The 23013-nt window shown below is 40.8% G+C and overlaps 1 protein-coding gene across 2 annotated transcripts in view; it reads left to right on the forward strand.

Moving 5' to 3' along the window:
* DDHD1 (DDHD domain containing 1) overlaps positions 1-23013 on the forward strand; it is a 117977-nt gene that overhangs the window by 49755 nt on the left and 45209 nt on the right. For both annotated transcript variants that reach the window (XM_048853328.2, XM_048853329.2), the window contains 2 exons: positions 13549-13655; positions 13949-14055. In XM_048853328.2, the coding sequence (XP_048709285.2) occupies positions 13549-13655; positions 13949-14055 (214 nt within the window). The remainder of the gene's footprint in view (positions 1-13548; positions 13656-13948; positions 14056-23013) is intronic.

The raw sequence follows: 23013 nt of genomic DNA on the forward strand, positions 1-23013 counted from the left end.
TGGTCTACAAATAGCAAAAATCAACATTCACACCGGGGCAGGGGCAGAGACAAGTTCATCAGTGCCTACCTCGACTTTCTGGAGGCTACAGCTTCTCTTCCCTGTCACAGGTTTACCACTCTAGTCACCACAATGCAAGCCAGCCCACAGACATCGGCCAGGACCTGCCTCCAACTGTTAGGCCATATGTCAGCAATGACATTTGTTGTCAAACACTCCAGACTGCACATGTGATGCCTGCAAGACTGGCTCCGGACAGTGTATATTCCACACAGACACAATATAAACAAGCATCTTTCAATGCCAACCAAACTAAAAAATTCTCTATATTGGTGGACTCAACCACACGATCTTTGCACAGGAGTTCCCTTTGCATAGACCCCTCCATCAATGATACTCACATCAGATGCTTCTGTGCTAGGTTGGAGAACACATCTGCACAACCACACAGTCCAAGGCTGCTGGTCCCCATTATAATCAACACTACACATAAACCTACTGGAGATGCAGGCAGTCCGCAGTGAATGCTCACACTTCATACCCATGATCAGGGAAAAGACAATGTTACTTTGTATGTTTTATATAAACTGACGGGAGGGGGCACAGCCACACTCCCTGTGCACAGAAGCTATGCTACTATGGAACTGGTGCATCCACCACAATATCGACATCTCAGCTTCCTACCTACCAGGATGCAAAAACACCACTGCAGATGCACTGAGCAGAAAAATTTCTCGTGACCATGAATGGGAAATGAACGTCAGGGTACTATAGAGCATATTCAGACAGTGAGAGTTCCCTATATATTCCTCTTTGCAACAACCCAGAATGCCAAATGCCCATACTTTTTGCTCTAGAGCAGGACTGGGACCCCATTCTCCAGGCGATGCTTTTCTCTTCAAATGGGATGCACGTCTATTGTACACTTTTTCCCCCGACCCCCCCCCCCTTTTAGCCAAGGTCATACACAAGATAAGGACCAATAACTCCAGGGTCATCTTGATAGCCCTCACGTGGCCCAGACAGATATGGTTTTCTTACCTCTTGAAGATGTCTATGTGCCCACCACACATTCTTCCACTTCTGCTTCATCTCCTGTATCAGGACGTGGGCCAGGTCTACCACCCAAACCTGGCAAGACTCCACTTGAGGGCATGGCTACTCCATGGCTCCGAGACAATGAAATGACCTGTTCAGAGTGTTGGAGTATCCTATGTTTTCAGACACGACCAACGGACACACATAGGAACACACGGAGACTGGAGTCTTCGGTTACAGCTCGGTTTATTGTAGCAGAAGCTCAGCTACACCCTGCAGAAGCATAGCTGTACCACCTATTTACCTTCCCCACATCCCAAGGAGGGAACACCGAGATCCTTTTGCATTTCCCCTTTATTGTAATCATCAGCCCTCCCCATTCCCAGGTGAGCAGTTCTGGTCTTAGTCTCGGCCCAATAATTGCCCTCTAATTTCCCTGCTAAATTCCCTGCCCCTGTTTGTTTACCCTCGCTCATGATCATTGTTGCCATGTAAGGGGTCATTATTGAGCCTAATATGGTTTCAGACTGTATAATTTCCCACAAATTTTCTAACAGGGCATCAGGAATTTGCTGCGGCTATAAAAGGTCCCTGGGGGCATGGTTCCAATGATGCTGGGGAGGAGTTGTTCCTTGGGTCCGCCACAAACCTTGTGGGTCCCCATAGGTTTTTTGGAGGGTCGGGGGAAAAAGGTACCCCGAGAGCAGGGGTTCTCAACCTTTTTCTTTCTGAGGTCCCTGCCCCCCAACATGCTATAAAAACCCCACAGCCCACCTGTGCCACAAGAACTGGTTTTCTGCATATAAAAGCTAGGGCTGGCGTTAAGGGGTAGCAAGCAGGGCAGTTGCCTGGGGCCCCATGACACAGGGGCCCCCCACGAAGCTACGTTGCTCACGCTCCAGCTTCAGCCCTGGGCGGCGGGGCCCAGGGGCCTGAGCTTCAGCTCCATGCAGTGGGGCTTCAGCTTTCTGCCCTGGGCCCCAGTGAGTCTGATGCTGGCCCTGCTTGGAGGCCCTCCTGAAACCTACTTGTGGCCCCGGACCTCTGGTTGAGAACTACTGCCCTAGAGTACCCTCCTATGAGTTTGACCTTTGAGGGAGGTGATCTGGGCATAAGCATAAACTGGAACTTTTTCCTGTATCTGGTGTGCCTCTCTATGAATCTCATATTTTTATTTCCAAGTCATGTACAATCTACACCTCTGCTCATGGCAAAAAAAAAAAAAAATCCAGCCTTACTGCATAGATTTTTTTTTTTTTTAATTTCCATTTTAAAAATTTCACAGTTCTCACACTGACCCAATTGGAGGACATTTTAACTGTAGATTAGGGATAGGCTAGTGACCTTGCCCAAGGCGCCTGTAGTGTGTTCTGTCTTCAAGTCACTGGGTCAGACAGAAGTCAGCATTGGTTGGTGGTGTTCATTGCAAAGGTCAAAACAAAATTCTACTTTATAAAGTATGGTTTTAAACTTTATGTATTAATTGCATAAAAATATGGAGTTCAGTCTTGTCATTGTTTGTGAGGTGCTCAGATACATTACTGATGGAAATTGTCCTGTAAGTAGATAGGATATATAGAATGCAGCTCCAGATGAAATTGTTTTCTGAAGGACGTGGCATGATGTATCTGTTAACTTTGTTTCTTCACGGTAGTATTTAAATACATTTCCTATCTAAATGTAGCGTGGCAGCTGGCACAACAAGCTGTTCCTGTCAAAGCTGATATTAGCTACAAAACTAATCTTAAGAAGGGACAGTACTTCCTCCTTAGCTAGAACAATTATTCACCTTACTTAACATAAACAAAATATTTCACTATGTTCTGTCTGGATAGCATAGCAGAGTGGATCATTATTGCTTACGGAGGAAAATGTCATAGGTTTCTAATCTCGTGAGTATTGGCATAGTTCAGTGGTTCTCAAACTGTGGATTGGAACCCCAAAGTGGGTCATGACCCCATTTTAATGGGGTCGCCAGGGCTAGCGTTAGACTTGCTGGGGCCTAGGGCCCAAGCCTCACCGCCTGGGGCCGAAGCTGAAGCCCCTCAGGTTACAGGCCCCTTGCCCAGGGCTGAAGCCCTTGGGCTTCAGCTTTGGCTGGCTCACTGACCGAAGGTGGTGGAACTCTGTCTTGGGCCCCCCCATTTGGGTGAGGTCAGGCTTCAGTACCCCCTCCTGGGGGGTCACATAGTAATTTTTCTTGTCAGAAGGGGGTCATGGTGCAATGAAGGTTGAGAACCGCTGGCATAGTTTATTTTATTGGTTATTTTGATTTACAGTCCAACGCAGCATTACACTGTAAGAATGGAAAGACGTTCTTCAGTACTGTCTTTCTGGAAAATGCATCCCACCTGGTTTCGGATCTCCCCGCATTCCCTGTCACCCAACCTTACTCTTTTGGGGATTTTAATCTTGAACAATCCTAAATGAAGAAACTGCATCTCTGATATCCTGTTAATTTGCCTACATACTTTTTTGGGCCTCTTTGGATGGACATTTTTGTGTTTTTGTGCTTTTAGATTAATGCCTATTCATAGTGTTCAGTTTTGTTGAAGCAGACAATGCACTTGCTCTTCCAGAGCATTATTTTTTCTTGGGCATATTAGCTGGCATTTTTTTCCTCAGTTGAAGTGTTGTTTTCTGTCCATATTTCTAATCTCTCTAGGTTACCTTCATTCCTGAATTTCACTTTCTCAAAGTTTTGCTGGCCTTTTTTGTCTGTGCTCGGAAATTTTACTGAAATAGCTATTCTAGAATAAATTTTCTGGAATTGTTATTTTGGTAAATTTCCAAGTGTAGATAGCAATTAATTACTTAGATCCAAGGGACATATTGCACCTCGTATGTGTTTCTTCTATCCTTGAAACAACTTGACTGCATTAAGGGTGCTGTTGCAATTTTAAGTTTTCCTTTTACCTGTTTGACTCTGACTTGTAAGGTGTTTTGATAGACAAGAGTCTGGCTTTGATAAGGACACCGCTAACTGCCTATTTATAGTTTGTCATTGGTGGCTACACTTAAATTTCCATCTTTAACTGAGGAATTCAAATGGCTAATGCTGTTTTAACATTCTCAACTGGGGATTGTCTTGCAGGGTAAATGAAGTGAAATGTTCAGTACTTTAGCTTTACTAGAGCTTAGCAGGATCTAATTGGCAGCAAAGAGGAAAAAAACGATAGCACTTGAATAAAGCCTCTTAACATAACTAATAAAAATTCTGTTCAGCTTTGAATGTCTACTGCAGCTGGTACTGAACAGTGTTTCCCACATAATTTTAAATGCTTTCCTAAAATCTTGCATTGTGGATTTTATTTTATAGACGTCTAATGCATAACTACATGTATTAAATCAAGAATGTGCAGGTGCGTTTTAGGTTACATATATTTTCCCATTACATTTTAGCCACATAAGTTCAGTTTATCCTGCACTGTCAGTTTGTGTCCACTATTGAAAAGTATTATTTAACTGCTGTATGAGAGGAACTTGATGACTATGCTAAGAATCTCCGAGGTGGCGTTGAAGCAAACTTACTTGATTAGAAAAATATTAGATAATAGGTAGGGCTCAAACTTTTTGGTAAGTGGAGCTTTCTGTGCAAAATCTGCTTTTTAATGTTTTGATTTTGAAACAGTTGCCAAAAAGTGGAAACAATACTCCTGACCTGTAATTTCATTTCTCATAATGAAAGCATCTATTAATCTGGCCTCCACTTCTGGGAAGAGTTTGTATTAAGGATAATTTCCCCGAGTGGGAGGAACAAGAACTAGATATGTTAGAATTTTATATGCAAATATGGGATGCATATTAGATGGTAAATCATGATGTCTTAATTACCAAGAGACCTAAATACCTATGGGGAAAAAAATTACTAATAAAATAAAACTAACAAATGTAAAACTGGATATAGTCAACTTCAGCTCTCCCTTTGTTTCGGGTTGTGGACTGAATGCCTGTAATGCTGTCACTTGGAGAGCTACAGTTCAGTCCCTTGTGGAAGCCTGCCAACAGAACATTCCAAGATGCCTTGGAAGGTCACTTGAATAGGATTCAGATTGTGCTCTCTGCACCAGATGAGCCAAGTCTTTCACATTCACTTGTAGTGCTTAGTGAATAGAAGCTTTTCTGAAAATTACAAGTTGATTAGGTCTCTAGAATATCTGAATTGCGGAAGTCTTATGCCTTCAGGTTTCAGGATGTTAAATTTCATCTCAGCAAATCGAGGTGGTTGAGTGGCCTGTTAGTGAAGGAGACTTTTAAAGACTGGTGGAATCAAAGATGTGCATGCTGCCACTTTTATCATTCTGAAAATTACTTGGACCTACCAAGAAGCCTATGTTTCCAGCAAAGTAAATGCTTATTGATGTGTCCGCTAAAAAGACTTTTTTTGGAATCCTTTCCATTAAAGAATAATTGAAAATGGCATCTGGCAACCAGTAAAGAATTCTTCAGGTGGCAGAACAAGAACTAGAAAAGCAGTCAGCTGAGTTTTTGTAACAAGTTTATTTTTGTTAGTAGTAGTATTTATTGTTTGTATTGTGGTAGTGCCTAGAGTCCACACCCCCAACTGTGCCAATCACTGTACGGGCATATTACAAACAAGCAGCTCCTGTCCCTGAGAACTTACAATCTAAGGGCTTGTCTGTACTACCCGCCAGACTGGCCAGTAGCGATCGATCCGGCGGGGGTTAATTTATTGCATCTAGTATAGATGTGATAAATCGAATGTTGAACACTCTCCCATCGACTCCAGTACTCCACCAGAACGAGGAGCACAAGCGGAGTCGACTGGAGAGCATCAGCTGTCGACTTACTGCAGCAAAGGTAAGTAGATCTAAGTGCGACAACTTCAGCTACGCTATTCACGTAGTTGAAGTTGCTATCTTAGATCGACCCCATGCGGTAGTGTAGGCAAGCCCTTAGTGTAAGATGAGAGAACAGGCGGATACAAAAAACAGCAGGAGGGAGCACAAGGTCACGGAGACTATACTGAACATCATGTCATCCTCCCTTCCTTTACCCTAGCCTGGATCTGCTCCTCTCAAAAGTCACCCTTTGTTATGGTTCCTCCCAGGTATTAAAATAGCATACTCCTTCCAGCTGTGGATGAAAGAGCAGCACTTGGGGTGGCAAAGAGTGTGTCCACCCTGCAGTTGGGAATGAGCCTTCTAGACTGGGTAGACAGACTTGTGCTAGCTCTGCTTGAGTTACCGTGCCTAAAATAGCAGCGTGGACATTTCGGTACAGAAGGTAGGTTGGGCTAGCTGCCTGACTCCAAGCTCCCTGACTCCCTGGGTCTGAGCCCAGGTGGCCAGCCCAAGCTGCTGCCCTTCCTGGAATGTCCCCATTGCTGATTTTAACGTGAAAACTCCAGTGGAGCTAGCTGCAAGTTTGTCTACCTGGGCTGGGTGGCACACTCAGCTGCAGTGCAGATATACTCCAAAGAGCCAGTTATTTCATCTAGTTGGCCTTTCTGCCCTTTTTTCTCCACCAACCAGTCAGCCAGATGGTGGAAAACAAAATCCAGAAGAGTCGAAGTCGAAGGAATGTTTTTGGCCTATGGTGATTATCTCTCCTCCTACAGAAACACCTCCACAAGGCTTTCTTAATTTGAGTCCTTTTAGGACTGTCCCATTTATACTACTTTGGGAATGACTTACTGGTTTTGCTGTTCTAGCCATACATTTATATACTGGTTCTCTCTGAAAAAAATAGAAATAGAAGAATTTATGATCCTCAATAGATGAAGCTTTCTCTAAACCCCTTGTATTAATATGCGTGAACAACATTCCTACAAAGAGTGTATTTCCAATTTACAGATTAGTAAAGTGAAGTATCGAGATTTTAATTTATCCCTGTCACCATGTGGCAGAGCCAGGAATACAACTTGAGTCTTCTGACTCCTAGTCCTGTGTCTTTCATTGCCCTGTCTGTAGAGTTTTTAAGAGACCAGACTAGTCTCTGGGAAGTTGACTGCTGTGTTAATATTTTCTGATCTTGAGAGAGTTGGGTTAAGGACCCATTTATTCTCTCATAGTTATGGATGGTCTCAGACTGAAGCACTAGCAGAGAAGAGTAGACACTAATGACTCTGGATAATGTTTTCAGCTCTTCAGACACTATACTTTTTCTTTGTTATCAGCTATTAAATTGAATCTGTAAACTTGCTATACTAACTCTGAAGCTAATTTGCTTGCAGACTTTCCAGTTCTCAGTGTTGTATTGGACCTTTCTTATACTGGTTGTGAATAAGCTTAGTAATGCAGTGTAATGAAAGAGAAAGTCATAGTGATAACTGTAAAGATTTTTTTAAGCCTCTAATGCACATCAGCTAAATTAAGGGATCATAATTTCATTATTTTAATCACAGAAATAAAGGCAGCAGAATGAAAGTGCACTGTAATTTTATTCATGACGTGTCCCAAAACCTTTATTTTCAATACACCATTCTAAATACATAAAATTATATCTGTGTAACAAAATGTCTCAAGGTCTGCATTGCATCCATTTTTAATATTCTTTTGTCTTTTTATATAAATCCTAAAATAACAGAATTACAGTCACTTTCACTAATTTGATTTACAAGAAGGCTATCCCTTTAATATGATCAAAATTTCAGTAACAAGATCATTTGTAATTGGGAGAAGACAATTTTCCATTTGTTGTTTTGGATCAGTTTCTGTCACTTCAGTTGAGTATTATTAATTCAGTCACTTGCTACAGAGAGGTGCTACCTAATAAAGTAGCTTAAAATTCTTAAGTAAATTGAATGAGAAGGAGCACAATAAAAGAAGTCTTATGATAAAAGGGCTATCCCCAAAAGACATGCATATGTTAATTTTATAAACCCTGTGTTGTGCATCGTGATGTATACCCCTGGCTATCTGCAAGGAGACTCAAACAGATTTTTATTTTGGTCAAAATTAAAGGGATGAAATTGATCAAAAAAGTGGGAAGCCACTGTATATTGATGTTTGTACAGATGAGCCCTTTATCCATTGGACCCTTGCGTTGATTGCATAAGCTATTTGCTAAACGGTTTCAATGTAGGAGAGAACTGTATGGCCCGGAGAAACCTTATGTGGCACTGCTACTGTGGGGTAGTGGGAGTAGGGAGCCGGTCCAGTGGAAGGACCTTTTGATTCCATGTAGGTTTGACTGTATTTGCCCTGGTATTGTAAACATTGAGATGGACAGCACAGGAATGTTTACTGGATGGAAAAAAAAGAATAAATCATATCTAGTTGTAAGTTGACTTGCAATATATTTTAGTGACTTGCGAATATGTTTAGTCAGACAAACTTGGCCAGTGTGTAATGTATCTGGAAAATACTTAAACCAATTTTGAGGAACTTGATTGCAATATGATTTGAAATGTGGAAAGTGGAAATTAAAAAAACAACCAACTAGAAATTCAGGATACTCTTATACAAAATGAGAGATGTGAGGAAGTCATAAATGGAGAGATTGTAGTTTTGCTCAGATTTTGTCAGTTTTTCATATTCTTTCTGTATATGTTTTCTTAAAGCTGACAGGATATTGTTGTACCCTCTTTGTTTATCATTCCTCAATGTTAAACCCAACTCTTCTACAGTGACTGAGGGACTGGTCCTCATCACCCAGAATGAGAGTTATGTGGACCGCTGACTTATGATGTTTTCAAATGTGTATAAATCCTGTCAACTTTCAATGAGACTTAAGCTCCAAAGTCTCTGAAGGCATGTCTACACTACATCTGCTGCTGAACAGAAGGGTTTTTTCATCAATGTAGTTAATCAGTTTTTCTAAGATGCAGTAGCTAAGTCGAGGGAAGAATTCTTCTTCCAACCTAGCTGTATCTACCCTGGGGATTAGGTCAACCTGATTATGGAGTTCAGGGCATGGAATTTTTCACAGCCCCGAGTGACCTAGCTAGGTTTATCTAGTCTTTAAATGTAGACCAGGCCTAAATCTCTTCTGAAAATGGGACTTAGTTGCTTTTTTAAATTTTACCTTTAATCTATTGTGACAAAAGGTTTGGACTAGTGCTACTAGTGACTGGACAATGTCTCTACAGTCTTAAGGTGGTTTTAATAAAAAAAAAATCCGGAAATAAATATCAAACTAGAAAATGTGCTTGGTTGGTGTCCCTGAGAAAAATGAAAAAAAAGTCATAGTGTGTGGGTGCTGGATTTTCTTGGTGAACTGCTGATAGAGTTGCTAGGGTGGACTGCTTCTCCAAATTTGGATGATTGTTTGTAATGGAGACTAACCAGGAAATCCTCTTCATCATCTTGCCCAAGGGTGGTTTTAGTAATATGCCAAACCCTTCCAAACAGGAATAGAATCCTGCGCACAACCTGGGCCTCTGAGAACTCAGTATTCCATGACGTGAAGGTTCCAATTTGCCTAGACTATACCCCATTGCTTCTGAAAAGAAAGAAGAGATCCACGGATACATGAGATGAGATTGACTTTTGTGGCCCCATAACCCTCCAGGCTTTGGGTGAATTTTATCAGACAACTAAACATCTTTAAAAACCCAACAAAGGTTAGTAACTTAATTGATAGAAAGAAGGCTGCAGTATCTGACGACATATCATCCCAGTCTTAAAGGGCTCTGATGTACTGTTTCAGTTAATACTTTATTCCTGTTTATAATTTGTACTGTTTTTTATATTTGCAACTTCCACTGTTGTATGAATCCTTTATGTACCTTCTCCGGCTACTGTTAGGACACAGTTATTTCACAAAGGTGTTACTCTGCTATCCTAACTTCTTGTACTTATTGTGTGGAATTCTGTGCATTCTGCATGTCCGGTGCTTCTGCGCTTTTACCAGTTGTTTGAAGCTAGAAGCTGATTGCATCCTGTTTAATATCGATGTTAGTATTTCCGAACTCCTGTTTGTAGGCCACAAACTGTTCTGTTTCTCAGAAGAGGCAAGAACTTCTCTAGTCTCTGCCTAAGAAGTGTTAGTATTTCCAAGAACTGCTCTTTAGCTTTTAAAGTTTAACTTTTCCTGTGTCTTGTGCTATATGATGAACTTCTTCTATTCAGTCAGGTGTATTTTCTTTTATTTTGCTATGCAGGTGGCTTGCTAAGGGTGGTGTTATAAATATATTTACTGAATTTCCTGCATTATCATCTTGATAATCTCTAAAATGGAGATTCTGTGGGGGTAAAGTTAGGCTCTCAAATGAGTTTCTCTGGAGCCATCTTGTAAGAAATGGCATAGTAGAGTCTTTACCTGCCAGCATTAGATCAGTTTGTGGTTGAGGTGTTTGTATTGTCATTCTGTATCTCCTCCCTTCTCCTTCCCTTGAGGATGTCCCTAAGAAATCTGAGGATTTCCTTTCTTCTGCTGCTCTATTTAGCCCCACCACATTATTCTTTTGGCCTCATATGTAGGGTTGCCAGGCGTCCAGTTTTCGACTGGAATGCCTGGTCAAAAGGGGACCCTGGCAGCTCAGGTCAGCACAGCTGACCGGGCAGCTAAAAGTCCGGTTGGCGGCACAGCGGGGCTAAGGCAGGCTCCCTGCGGCTCCCGGAAGCAGCCGGTGTAGTGGTAAAACTGCAACGGGAACATTTCTCCACCAGTAGCAGTTTTCCGGCTCCTAGGTGCAGGGGCGGCCATGGGGGCTCCGCGCACTACCCCCGCCACGAGCGCCCTGGCCCCTCCAGAGGGAGATGCTGACAGTTTCCACCCTCCTCCATAGGGAGCCTGCCTTAGCCCTACTGTGCTGCCTACTGGGAGCTGCCTGAGGTAAGCGCCACCCGACTGGAGCCCGCACCCTGAACCCCCCTCCCACATCCCAACCTCCTGACCCAGCCCAGAGCCCCCTCCTAACTCCCTCCTTGAGCCCGCAACCCAAACCCCTGCGCCATCTCTGAACCCCCTCCTGCAACTCAAACCCCCCAGCCCAGAGCGCACACCCCTTGCCAGAGCCCAAACTTCAACCTCCTGTCCCAGCCCAGTGAAAGTGAGGGAGGTTGGGGGAGAGCGAGCGATGGGGGTGTGTGTGGAGGGAGTGGGGGCGGGGCCTTGGAAAAGAGGCGGGGCAGGGGTGTTTGGTTTTGTGCAATTAGAAAGTTGGCAACTCTACTCATATCAGAGACATCCTTCTGAGGAGGACTAATAGAGCTTCCTTCAGAGCCAGTCAGTTCCACTTCTTTATCCTTTGAATGAACTGTCTGGCTGAGTAGACTTCTCCGTTTCCTTCTCTTGTGGGCTGAGCATGCTGCTGTACCTCTTAAGCACTTACCATCCCATAGGTCTGGGGATCAAGAGGCTAGGAGTACAACCAAACCCAGGTTTTAAAAATGGGGGCACAGGTTATTTGTGGCTCCAGGCCATTTGGTCAGCCCAACAGTTTTAATATGAGTGTGAAAAAGGCAATTTCCCTTCCTTTCATTCCCACCCTCAAAAAACAAAAATAAAAATCCTTTCAGTTAAAATGAAATAGTTTTATATCTAGTTTATGGAATAGTTAGCTTCAACTGCCTATTGAAATGAAAAGCTGTCTGATTTCTGAGGGATGTAATGTGTACTTTTTGAGGAGGGAATTGTTTTTAAAAAAATCTATGTCCAAATATTAAGATGTTGGTAGAGAATATATTTTTCAAAGCACTCACAAACATCACCTACTTTCTCCTCACAACCTCCCAGTCAGAGAGGTGAGTATTATTTGTATTTTACAAATGGGGAAACTAAAGCAGAGACATGGAAGTGACTTGCCCAAAGCCACCCTAGAATCTCTCCATCAAAGTCAATGAGCTTTGAATCAGGCAGCGTATAATGAATGAGTGGCAGAGCTGGGGTAGAACTTGGGATTACCTGGTTTCCTGCTGCAAGTTCGTTCCAATAGATGCATTTGCTTCTAACGCCAAAAGTGCAGCTTACCCATAAATCTGTAGGCAGGCCTGCAAAACAGAGGTGACAAACTCTCTTTATACAGTTGTGTCCAAAATAGACAATATATGTACACCAGAGAACCTAAAGGAAAAAAAAAATCTCACATCAGCTTCCAACAGTTCATCTGAACTAGTATTTCCTGTGTGGGAACCCCAGTGTAGACCGGATTCCGGCACTTCTGACTTTCTCACTGTTCGTTAATTGATGTGATGATTTTAAAAAGAAAAAAGGGGGGAAAAAACCCTGGAAACTGACAGACTTGTCTACACTAGCTTCAATATCAATGGGATGTTTTTTCTAAAATTGCCTAGTTGTAGGCACGTCTATAATAATGATACTGCTCCAACTGAAGGCACTAAAAGGAGTTTGCTTATAAAAAGAAATATGCATGTTGGAGCACTGGACTAAGTCTCATTTCCTCTTTTCAGAATAAACTCTAATGCCTGTAATTGGGGAATAAACAGTCATTTTGGAAATGGCTCTTCCTAGCTCAGGACTACTGCCCTTTTAAAATCTCTCTTTGTGTGCTTTTACAATTTTTTTAAAAAGGAACACCATCAACATAAATCACACTTCTTTCTGAAAATTGTTACCTGCTAGCGTTGTCAGGAACACCTAAGATTACTATCACTAAAAGAGAGTAGAGAAAAGCATAGCTTCCTTTACTTGTTTGTTTACTTTGTGCATTGTATAGCATTTTTATATATATTTTACTGTCTTATTTTAATTGGTGGTTAGCCAGCTTCCCTTGTTTTTTAAGAGTCTTTCACACAGAGGCAAAGGAGGGGAACTTTTTTTTTTTTTTTTTTTTAAGGGAAATGATTATAAAAGCCCTAAAAATGGCAGAGGGAGTCAGAGACACATTCAATACTTGAAAATACTTTTTTTTTAAATTAACTAAATTCAAATAAGGCCCATGAATGCCTATGCTCAAATGTGCTTTAAAAAGAAAAGAAGCTTTAGAGAACAGTTAGTTTATTTGCAGCCATTGCCACCAGACTGAATACTAATAAACGCTTCTGTTGCTTGCTTTGAGGCCTTTCAAGCCTTCCAACCTCTCCCTTGGGAGCCATCTCACTTCTAAAGTGACAGTCTAACTCCTCAGACTACATGTAGTCAAACTGATAATTGTTTTCATGGTCATATTTTAAAAATCTAAATTAGCTTCTTTATGTACAAGTCGAATCACTTGGGTGAAATCCAGAGAGCCCATTGAAATCAATGGCACGGACTTCAGTTGAGGCCAGGATTTCACCATTCGGCCTGATTCAAAACCCACTGAAGTTAATGGGAAGACTCCCTCTGACTTTAATGGGTTTTGGGTCATGGCTTTAATATAATTCAGTAGCAATTTCAGAAACTTTATCTCTTGGGTAATTAATATACAAAGTTTCCATTATATAAGAATTAAGTACCTTAGTATAGTACATTTTAAGGTCACATGGTATTTAGAAGTAACAGTAAGCATGATATTTTAATTAATGTGTACTGCAATAATTAAAAAGTAACAGTGTGAGAAGTTTGATTTGTGTACATTATGGTAACTTTTAATTTGAAATATTGTAATTTTATTTGATGTAACCTGCATCTTAGCTAACATAGCAATTTTAATTTTTTTAGGATGCGAGATACTGCAAGAAAAATAGAAGAGAAGTACTTTTGCAATCTTGCAACACATGTTGAGTTTCTGCCTGTTGAATGGAGATCAAAACTTGCTCTTGATGGAGGTACAGTTACTGAAAATACAATTTTTAGGCATGCACAAGTATTAACAAAATGGTGATTTATATTGGAAAGTACTTCTCTTTGGGACAAATATGGGAAAAGTGGACACTTAAGTTGGCTTGAAGTGTTAATTTCAGTATTTAACTCCTTTTAGATGTATCATTAATCGTAATTTTGTAATTGTGTTCTCAGAAGTATGTAGCCATATGCTGGATTTTTTTCCACATTTTATTTATCAATATGCCTTGTAAGGTTTTGAATCTAACACTTGAGTCTCTCTCTTTTTTTTTTTTAGACACTGTTGATTCCATTACTCCTGATAAAGTGCGTGGTTTAAGGGATATGTTGAACAGCAGTGCAATGGATATAATGTATTATACAAGTCCTCTTTATAGAGATGAAGTAAGTGTTTTTTATGTATTTTGCTCTAGAGCAAGGCAAATAATGGCTGTGAAATGAAACTGCACTTCAGAATTTAAACAAAAATTTACACCCTCTTCTAAAAAGAAAGGCTTATTCTGGGGTGTCTATGAACTATAAAAACCTTGTTAAATATGGTGATTTTTGTCTTTAGTTTAGTTAGTATTAATAGCTCCCAGAATTTTGCTAGGTCCTGTGCAACACAAATGGGTTTCTGTCCCAGTGTGTGGAATCCAGTTTCACAAGTGGTGCAACATTGTGGTAGCAAAACAATAAAGGGAGGGTGGTGAGGATGGGTTCCAGCAATAAGATTGTGGCATCTCAGCACTGGCTGTTGCACTGTGTGGTAAGGCAGAAACCTTGGTGCATTTTTTGTAGGTGTCATTTTTGTAGGTGCTCAGTTGCTTTGAATATCCTCAAACTAGATGTTCAGTTATTTTACAAAAGAAGCTACTAGTTAGACTTACGAAAGGCCTGTATTATGGCAAAATCATGTATATAATTATTTCTTTCACAGTGCACTGTTGTCTGTGATGGGGCAATGTAGGTTTTCCGTAACAAATAAAATCGTACTACCTGAAGGGGGGTTCCAAAGAGGATGGAGCTCGGTTGTTCTCAGTGGTAGCAGATGACAGAACGAGGAGTAATGGTCTCAAGTTGCAGTGGGGAGGTCTAGGTTGGATATTAGGAAAAACTATTTCACTAGGAGGGTGGTGAAGCACTGGAATGGGTTACCTAGGGAGGTGGTGGAATCTCCATCCTTAGAGGTTTTTAAGGCCCGGCTTGACAAAGCCCTGGCTGGGATGATTTAGTTGGGGTTGATCCTGCTTTGAGCAGGGGGTTGGACTAGATGACCTCCTGAGGTCTCTTCCAACCCTAATGTTCTGTGATTCTATGAGTACTACAAAAAGGTGTCAGTATGGTAAAGACAAACATTTAAATAATTTTTAAAAATCTCAAACCTTGTAATATGCTGAGTGTGGTTAATATTATATATCCCAATAACAGTACTGAAATTTGTGTCTGACGATTTTTAATCAACACCATTTATGTGGAGCTTGCTTCAGTCTGATTTAGCTTTTTAGTATTAGAATGGTTTCAGAGTAACAGCCGTGTTAGTCTGTATTCGCAAAAAGAAAAGGAGTACTTGTGGCACCTTAGAGACTAACCAATTTATTTGAGCATGAGCTTTCGTGAGCTACAGCTCACTTCATCGGATGCATACCGTGGAAACTGCAGCAGACTTTATATACACACAGAGAATATGAAACAATACCTCCTCCCACCCCACTGTCCTGCTGGTAATAGCTTATCTAAAGTGATCATCAAGTTGGGCCATTTCCAGCACAAATCCAGGTTTTCTCACCCTCCACCCCCACATACAAATTCACTCTCCTGCTGGTGATAGCCCAGAGTTGTCACTTTGGATGGGCTATCACCAGCAGGAGAGTGAATTTGTGAAGCTTTAACTTTTGCCGATAACTGAGATTGATGCAATATTGTTTTTGCTTAGTCTGCTGAACCGAATAGCTAAAGAACTGCTTTACAGGTTTTTCATTTATACATAATTTATCTGCTTGTCCTTTAATGTTTTCTCAGCTTTGTAATATGCCAGTTTACTGGATGTGCCTGTACCAAAATACTTAAATTTAGTCCCAAATGACTGTAGCAGATTCTGAAAATGAGTTTTTCAGTTGGCCAGCCTCAACATTTCAACAGAATGAGGTGTCCTACAGCAGAGAGCAGTTCTTTTGGGGTGAGAGGAGTAGAACAGAGGTACTTCAGGAAGCTGTGCTATTTAGGCAGAGGGGAAGCAAAAAAGGGATATGAGAAGGTCTCACCCTCTGCTTTCAGTAAGTGTGGCTTGAAGTTGGATCAGAAGGCCTTGAAACAGAGGCAACAGAGTAGAATGCCCCTGTCAGAAGTCAAGAGACTTGAATAGCAGTGTACACTTTAGTCCAATGTGATAAGCCCTGTAGTTATCTTTGTGACATCCTCTCAGCCTTTATTCCTCCAATTCAGATTCAAGAGGCTACACCACAATGTAAGTGTAAATGTGCTTCTCAGGACCCATTCAAGCTGCTTAATTGTCAATCTGATTTATAGATATCTTCCCCTTGAATTTTATCTGACTGTCATTATGGCTTTCCATGAGCATGTAGAAAGCCCTTAATCGGGTTCATGAAGGTCATAGTGCATTTACCCTCTCAGTCGTGAGATATAAGTTGCTGATCTTTGAGCAACTTGATCCTGTGAGGTCAAATTTCTTGCTTTGTTTGTAAACATGCCTAGATTTTAGATGATGTCAGTTTGCTACCATATATGGGGAAATCTTGGAACTTTCTTTTCTGTCCTTCATTCGCAAACTAACTGATCAGCATCTAGTTGTTACAAATACTGTCTTCTGACTCTTCAACAAATACAAAACGACCTGGATGCACCCTTGCTCGAGTCACTGGCATCTGATTGACTATGTGTTGGTCTGACAGCGGGACCTACAGGATGTGCACATAACTTGGGTATTACGCAGAGCTTATTGTTGGACTTATCATTGTCTTGTTTGATCAAAGCTTTCCCTCTCTATCTGGTTGAAAATGCATAAAATTCTGTCAATTAAGTATGTAAATGTTGCTTGGCTGAATGATCTGTCAATCACCGAACAATTTTCAACATAGCTAACTACTGTTTTTTCTAAACCATTGTATCTCTTCCAACAATCAGTGGTGATGTATCTGCTGAATGGGTACCTCTGGGTGTCATTATAACACCATTATGGATTGTGTTGGGTATATGAGATGCCATCATAAGGACTGGTTTGACAGTAATGATCCTGATATATTGAATTTTCCTGATGTAAAGCAACGAGCACATGCTGTGCTCTTAACTGTCCTGTTCTCTGGGTTGAAAAAGGCCAGGTATAAGGCAGCTTGCAGTACACTCCAACACAAATTCCACCAAATGCAAAATACGTGGTTTAAGCTTAAAGCAGAGGAGCTACAGGCCCTTGCTGATAAACATGACTCCAACGGTTCCTATGAGGTGGCCAAAGCTATGTATGGCCCTGCCTGATCTGCTTTGACACTGCAAACAAGTGCTGATGGTGAATCTCTCATCAGAGATCATACTGATATCTACCAACAGTGGCTTGAACATTTTATTGAACCACTTAATCGTTCCTGTTGAGTCACTGGATAATGTCTATAAACTGTCCACATCTGCTGCACTTGCCGATCCACTCACATGAGCCAGTGTGTTCAAGTAATGAAAAATAATAAATCCCCTGGTCCCGATGCCATTCCAGAAGAGGTTTTCAGACATGGAGGAAATCTTTGCATTGGCAAGCTCTTCGAATTTTTCTTACATCTAGCTTCAAACAGTTAGTTATACCACAGCAACTGAAAGATGCCAACATCTCGGAGCGTAAAGGCTCTGCAAGCAATTGTGGTAACTACCATGGTATCTCTTTGCTCCCTGTGGCCAGCAAGATTCTTGCACCGATCCTCTTGACCTGTCTTGTGACCCAAATCAGTAACATTCTATCTCCGTCACTGTGTGGCTTTTGTGCTCAGTGGAGCACTGTTGACATGTTTTTCATCATTCCACAGTTACAGGGAAAATGTCGCCAAAAGCACCAACCTTTGTACATTGTTTCTGGATCTAACCAAGGTATTCCACACGGTCAACCACACTGCCCTCTGGAAATGGCTCACTAAATTTGGGTGTCCAGACAAATTTTTTAACTTCATTTGGCAGTTCCATGGAGGTATGGCTGGAAGAATTAGCGTTGATGGTGATCTAACAGATCCATTTCCAATCACAAGCAGGGTGAAGCATGGGTGTGTCCCCACTCTTAGCTTTTTTGGTCTATTCTTTGCTTCAGGGCTAGAGGAAACCCTTTGTGGTGCTTCAAATGACATCTGTATGTGCTTCTGCATTGGTAAGTGTCACCGGAGAACAGTCTCGGTGCTCTAGAACCTCTCTGAATGAACTTCAGACAGGACCCTCTTATAGTGTGACTACCCCTCAGGGGACGCTCTCACTAGGGGAGGCCTCCTTGGGTCTGACCTCAGAGCGTTCAGCACTCTTGTTCACACCATGAGCTCCCTGCAGTGAGTCCACCTGGATAGGGATACCTGGGGAGGCCTTATGCCCCCGAAGGAACCATGCACCCCCACTTCACAATAAGCAGTGATTCTCCGCCAGCGTTGTAAAACAGAACAATTTATTAGTTATCTAGAACACAGTGTAGAACAGTTCTTGTCAGCACAGAAAGTAGGAAGTCAGTAGAAAGTAGTTTCAGCAAAGTCCATCTGGGGGAGGGGATCCAGAGCCTTGGGCTCTCCTTCCTGAGTTCCAAACCAGGAGACTGACCAGCTTCCAGCAGCCCACCCTCTGTCACACTCAGTTGCCCCTCCTCCATCCTTTGTCTCTTTCCTGGGCAAACAGATCACCTGGGCTCTCTCTTCAGTCCTTTGTTCTCCTGCTGGTCAAAACTGGCTGGCTCCCAAGATTGAGTGAGCCTTTGAGCCATCAGTTGCTAAGTTACAAAATGTCCAGGCTACTATATGGCAGTCACACCTGCCCTCTCGGGGTCTCTGAAACAATCACACACCCTTTTTCCACCACCTAGATACTTGTGTGACACATAGGGGAAACTGAGGCACACTAGCTGTTTGCACCCCCTGCTGCAATACCAGTAACTTTCTGAATGAGTAGATTCATATCCCACCTTGCACCAACCCCCTACTTACAGTTTCTTGTCAGCCCCCTAGACCTTGCCACTTTCGGGTTTACATAACCCATGAAGTGCTTAGAGGGTATATGCTGTCTCTGTCGAGAAACAAGAAAGACAGGGACCCTCTCTTTAAGGAAGAAATCCAAACAACTGAAGTATTTTAATTTTTTTTGTTTTTTGTGTTACAGTAACACTCAAAGGCCCCAATCAAAATCAGGGCTTCGTTATGCTAGGTGCTATACAAATACATGGTTCTTGCCCTTGAAGAGCCGACAGTTAAATTTGAAACAATCTGGGGTTTAATTTTTTTTTTTTTTTTAAGAAACATCAATTTGAGGTTTTTGTGCTACTAAATATTTAACTTTTCAGTGGTTGAAGGGGGATAGCAGCCCTTCAAAAAATATATTGCTTAAAAAAGAGAAAAGCCAGTAAAGAGAACCACTGGGCTTTAACCTCTGTTTTGTAAATATAAAAAGTGATGATACAAAGACTGATGTTAAAGCCTGCAGCATACAGAACAGTGTGCAATTTTGTTTACATTCTCATGAGAATTAATATTACCCCCAAATCTAAGCGTATTTAGTTGTTTTTAAAAAAATCATTTATGAGGAAAAGGTAAATTAGTTGGGTTTATTTAACCTTTTTAGAGAAGTGAATATTTTGAAGTAACTTAACTGGAAATATTTATAGATTCCAAGGCCAGAAGGGAACACTATGGTCATTTAGTCTGATCTCCTGTATAAGACAGGCCAGTATTCAGTTATTAGTAGTTGTAGCGAATGAATTGTTTGTATTTGAATTTTTAAAAAAGCAGTCTAGGAAAGGAAAGGAAATGGAGAATTAGAGCAGTACTTTTGATATTGGACGTGAAAAAGTAAGGCCATTGATTTAAGAAGCATAAAGGAGTTTGTACTGAATGCATTTTCTAGAGAGGAGATGAGGTTTATAACAGGATAAAATGACAAAACTGATTTGGTGAGGTTAAAATACCTTTTAACAAGATGAAGAATTTTCTCAGACCAAGGTGTCCTTTTGCTGGCCAAAATATTGTGTCCTTTTAAGATTGAGAAAGCTATTGAGGGTTAAATAATAATATCTTAATTTTGTGACATACACTGATTACCCAAGTCATATCTTAGCTGGGACTTAACATGTAAGCTGCTTTTTCTTTTCTTTTCTTTTTTTTTGCTTACTAAATACCAAAAGATTCAGTTATATAATCCTAATGCTGATATAGACCCGTGTAGTCAGAGAAACAAATGGTGCTTTACAGATGCAATTAGAGTTTTTTGTTTGTTTTACTATAGCTGCTAAATATTTGGGTACTAAGTTAATTCATGACACTTTAATGATAATGGTGACTGGAAATCTTACAGCTTAGCTATAGTAGTAAATTATACTGTGCAAATAGGTTAGGTATACAGTGATTTAGGGTTTAGAAACAATCTCCGTCAGCTGATCTGGTTTTATTACAGCCTTGTAATCTGGTCATCAGGCCTCTCTTTTGCTTCTGAATTTACAGCTGCTGAGAAGTCCATGTGCAGAGTATCTTTCTGCTGTACATACGTTTTGGTGTGTGTGTTTAACTCTCCAATAACAGTACGCTTTTAAAGACTAGATAGAAGCATCCTATCAGGTTGATAGCTTGATACTTCAGATGTGCTTGAGAGGAACATACCCTGTTCTACCACAAAATGTGTAGAAAATGAGAAATTCATAATGTAGTGCCATGGATGCCTGAAGGTCACTTATCAATGCAGGTGTCCATGAAATGAAAGGGGGGGGGGGTTCCCCAATTATATTTTTCTTCTTCCACGTAAGGTCTCTGCCATCCCAGGAAAAACATAACATATAGGAATGGTGTGATCTGAGCACAAGACTGTTAGGCGGGAAGTCTTGGGTTCTAATTCCAGCTCTGACACTGATTTATTTCTTTTTCCCCCTGTGCCCTTGGGTAACCCTCTCTGAATCCATTTCTTTATCCGTAGTATGGTTTGTTTTGTTTTCAGTAGTACCCAAAATGCATTAGACTCAGTACAAACATCAAAGTAGGCAGTGTCCCAGGCCCAAAGAACTTACTTTGAAATTGAGATCATGCTTGCCTACTTCACACGGCTGTTGTAAGGATTCATTAATGTTTTTAAAATGTTTTGAAGCTGAGGATGTTAAATGATTACTGTCTGGCTGTGAAACATACTGCAAACATTTGTACCCACAGCTGCCATTCATATTTATATGCAGTAGCGATTCATAGAATACAGCATTCTGGAAAAATACGAGTTAAAAAATGAATTCTTTCTCTCTGTGTTTTTTTTTTTTTTTAATTAAAATTCCTGTAGCAATCTTGGGGGCATGGGAAGGGTTGGCATTTCCTGGGGGAAAACTAGTTTAGGAGAGGGTGCTGGTAAATACTGGCTTACACCAGGTTTAAACCAGGACACGGAGAAATATAATTGCATCCATGTCCAGCAAGTTGAGCGAACGTAGAACGAGTCTTTTCAAATTTTGAATACATCCATTCAAAACTGGGGATTAGGCTCGGTCTATCCACTACATCAAAGTCGGTCTTCTGCTATAGAATGCTGCATGGCCAAATGGACCTAGAGTGGTAACCCCTGCAACTCTGCCTGCTTCTGGTTCCTTAATGCTTCAAGCCCACAGCTCTGCATTGTTGTTGTTTTCCTATAATCAAATGTTTTTGACTTCTGTTTATATAATATTGAAAACTGAAATATGAGTCCTTGAGAAAATACCAAACCAAAATGTATACAGGCATTCTGATGTTCAGTATTATAATTACATATATTAGTATTACACCCAGTGCAGTTTTACTTTTTATTTATGCAGCCCTAAATTAATCTACAAATCTACTGCCTTATGTAACCGCAATTTGAATACTGTATATAACTAAAACTAAGTATAATGTGGTATGCATTAATCAACAGTTTTAAAAATTGAAAATGCTTTAAACTGGGAGTAACTAGTTTTTCCCAGAGCAGTAAAAACTATGATTTTACCTGGCAAAAACCACGTCTGGTAAATACCAGGCCATCCCATTACTGCACTTGCTCACCAATGAAAGCATGTTCTTGGCCACCCCTTATGCCAAGTTCTGGAAACATCACTTCAGTTACTGAGTGGGTTGGGTTTTACACGTAGAACTGCTTTTATTTCGGTCTCATTCCTTAACCGCTGTGGTTGTTGGTATTTCTGCCAAGGCAAGTTTTCTCCGTGAATCTTGTCTTTGTGATTCATGTGTGCGCACACAGGATTTGAGAGCAGATTACAAGTTTCTGGTAGGTTGAACTAGCATAGGAACAATATACCATCATTTTAGGACTACCATAGGATTAGTCTGCTGAATACATGCTTGTAGACTATAGTGCATTGTTGTTAACATTTCGATCCTCTCTTCTTGAGCATTGTTCTCTGCGTTTCAAATTCAGTGGATGCCAGCTCCACCTATCTCATTTGTGCTTTTCTTCCAGAACAGCTTCTTTCTGCCTTTTGTGGAGCTTTTTATTAATTCTTTTTGGTATAATAGGTAAATGACACTAATTGCAGAGATGCCCAGTAGCAGGAGAAATGGGACAGAGCAGTGTTCAGAGGAGTTGTTTATGGCATAGTTTAACCAAGCAGTGAGCAGAATAATAAAGTTCTTGATCAGATCAGGTAACGCTTACAGGACTTAGAAGCAATTTGGGGAAAATGTTTTCTGAATTTTTAGACACAAAATATCTTCATAAACCCTTTGAAGCTGATCAGTACTATTGAACACAAGGAGCTCTAAATAATCCATAACCATGTATGCCATTAGTCCATGTAAAGAATAATACACAGTCTCAGCCTGAGGTGTGGTTGTAAATGCACTTGTCTGTGACACATCTTTATACAAGCAGTGATAACATAATAGAGCTGTTACAGTTAGATGATTGAGGCACATTACTAACATGCAAAATTTGAGTGTAGTCTTAATTGGTCCTTTAATATCACATTGTATATGAAGGAATCTAAATGTTGCTACATTTAGAAAGCAGATTTTGGAAAAATACATGAATTGCTGGGTAAAGTACAATTAGGAAACTGAGATGAGTGACACTACTGGAAAATATTTAATCAGAAGCCTTGGATGTCATCAGCTGCTGTCAACCTTTATACCACCACTCACCAAAGAGATGTATTCAGTTATTTGTCTCTTCTGTATG

Source organism: Caretta caretta, chromosome 6 (genome assembly GCF_965140235.1).
Source record: "Caretta caretta isolate rCarCar2 chromosome 6, rCarCar1.hap1, whole genome shotgun sequence".
In the NCBI taxonomy this organism is placed as follows: Eukaryota; Metazoa; Chordata; order Testudines; family Cheloniidae; genus Caretta; species Caretta caretta.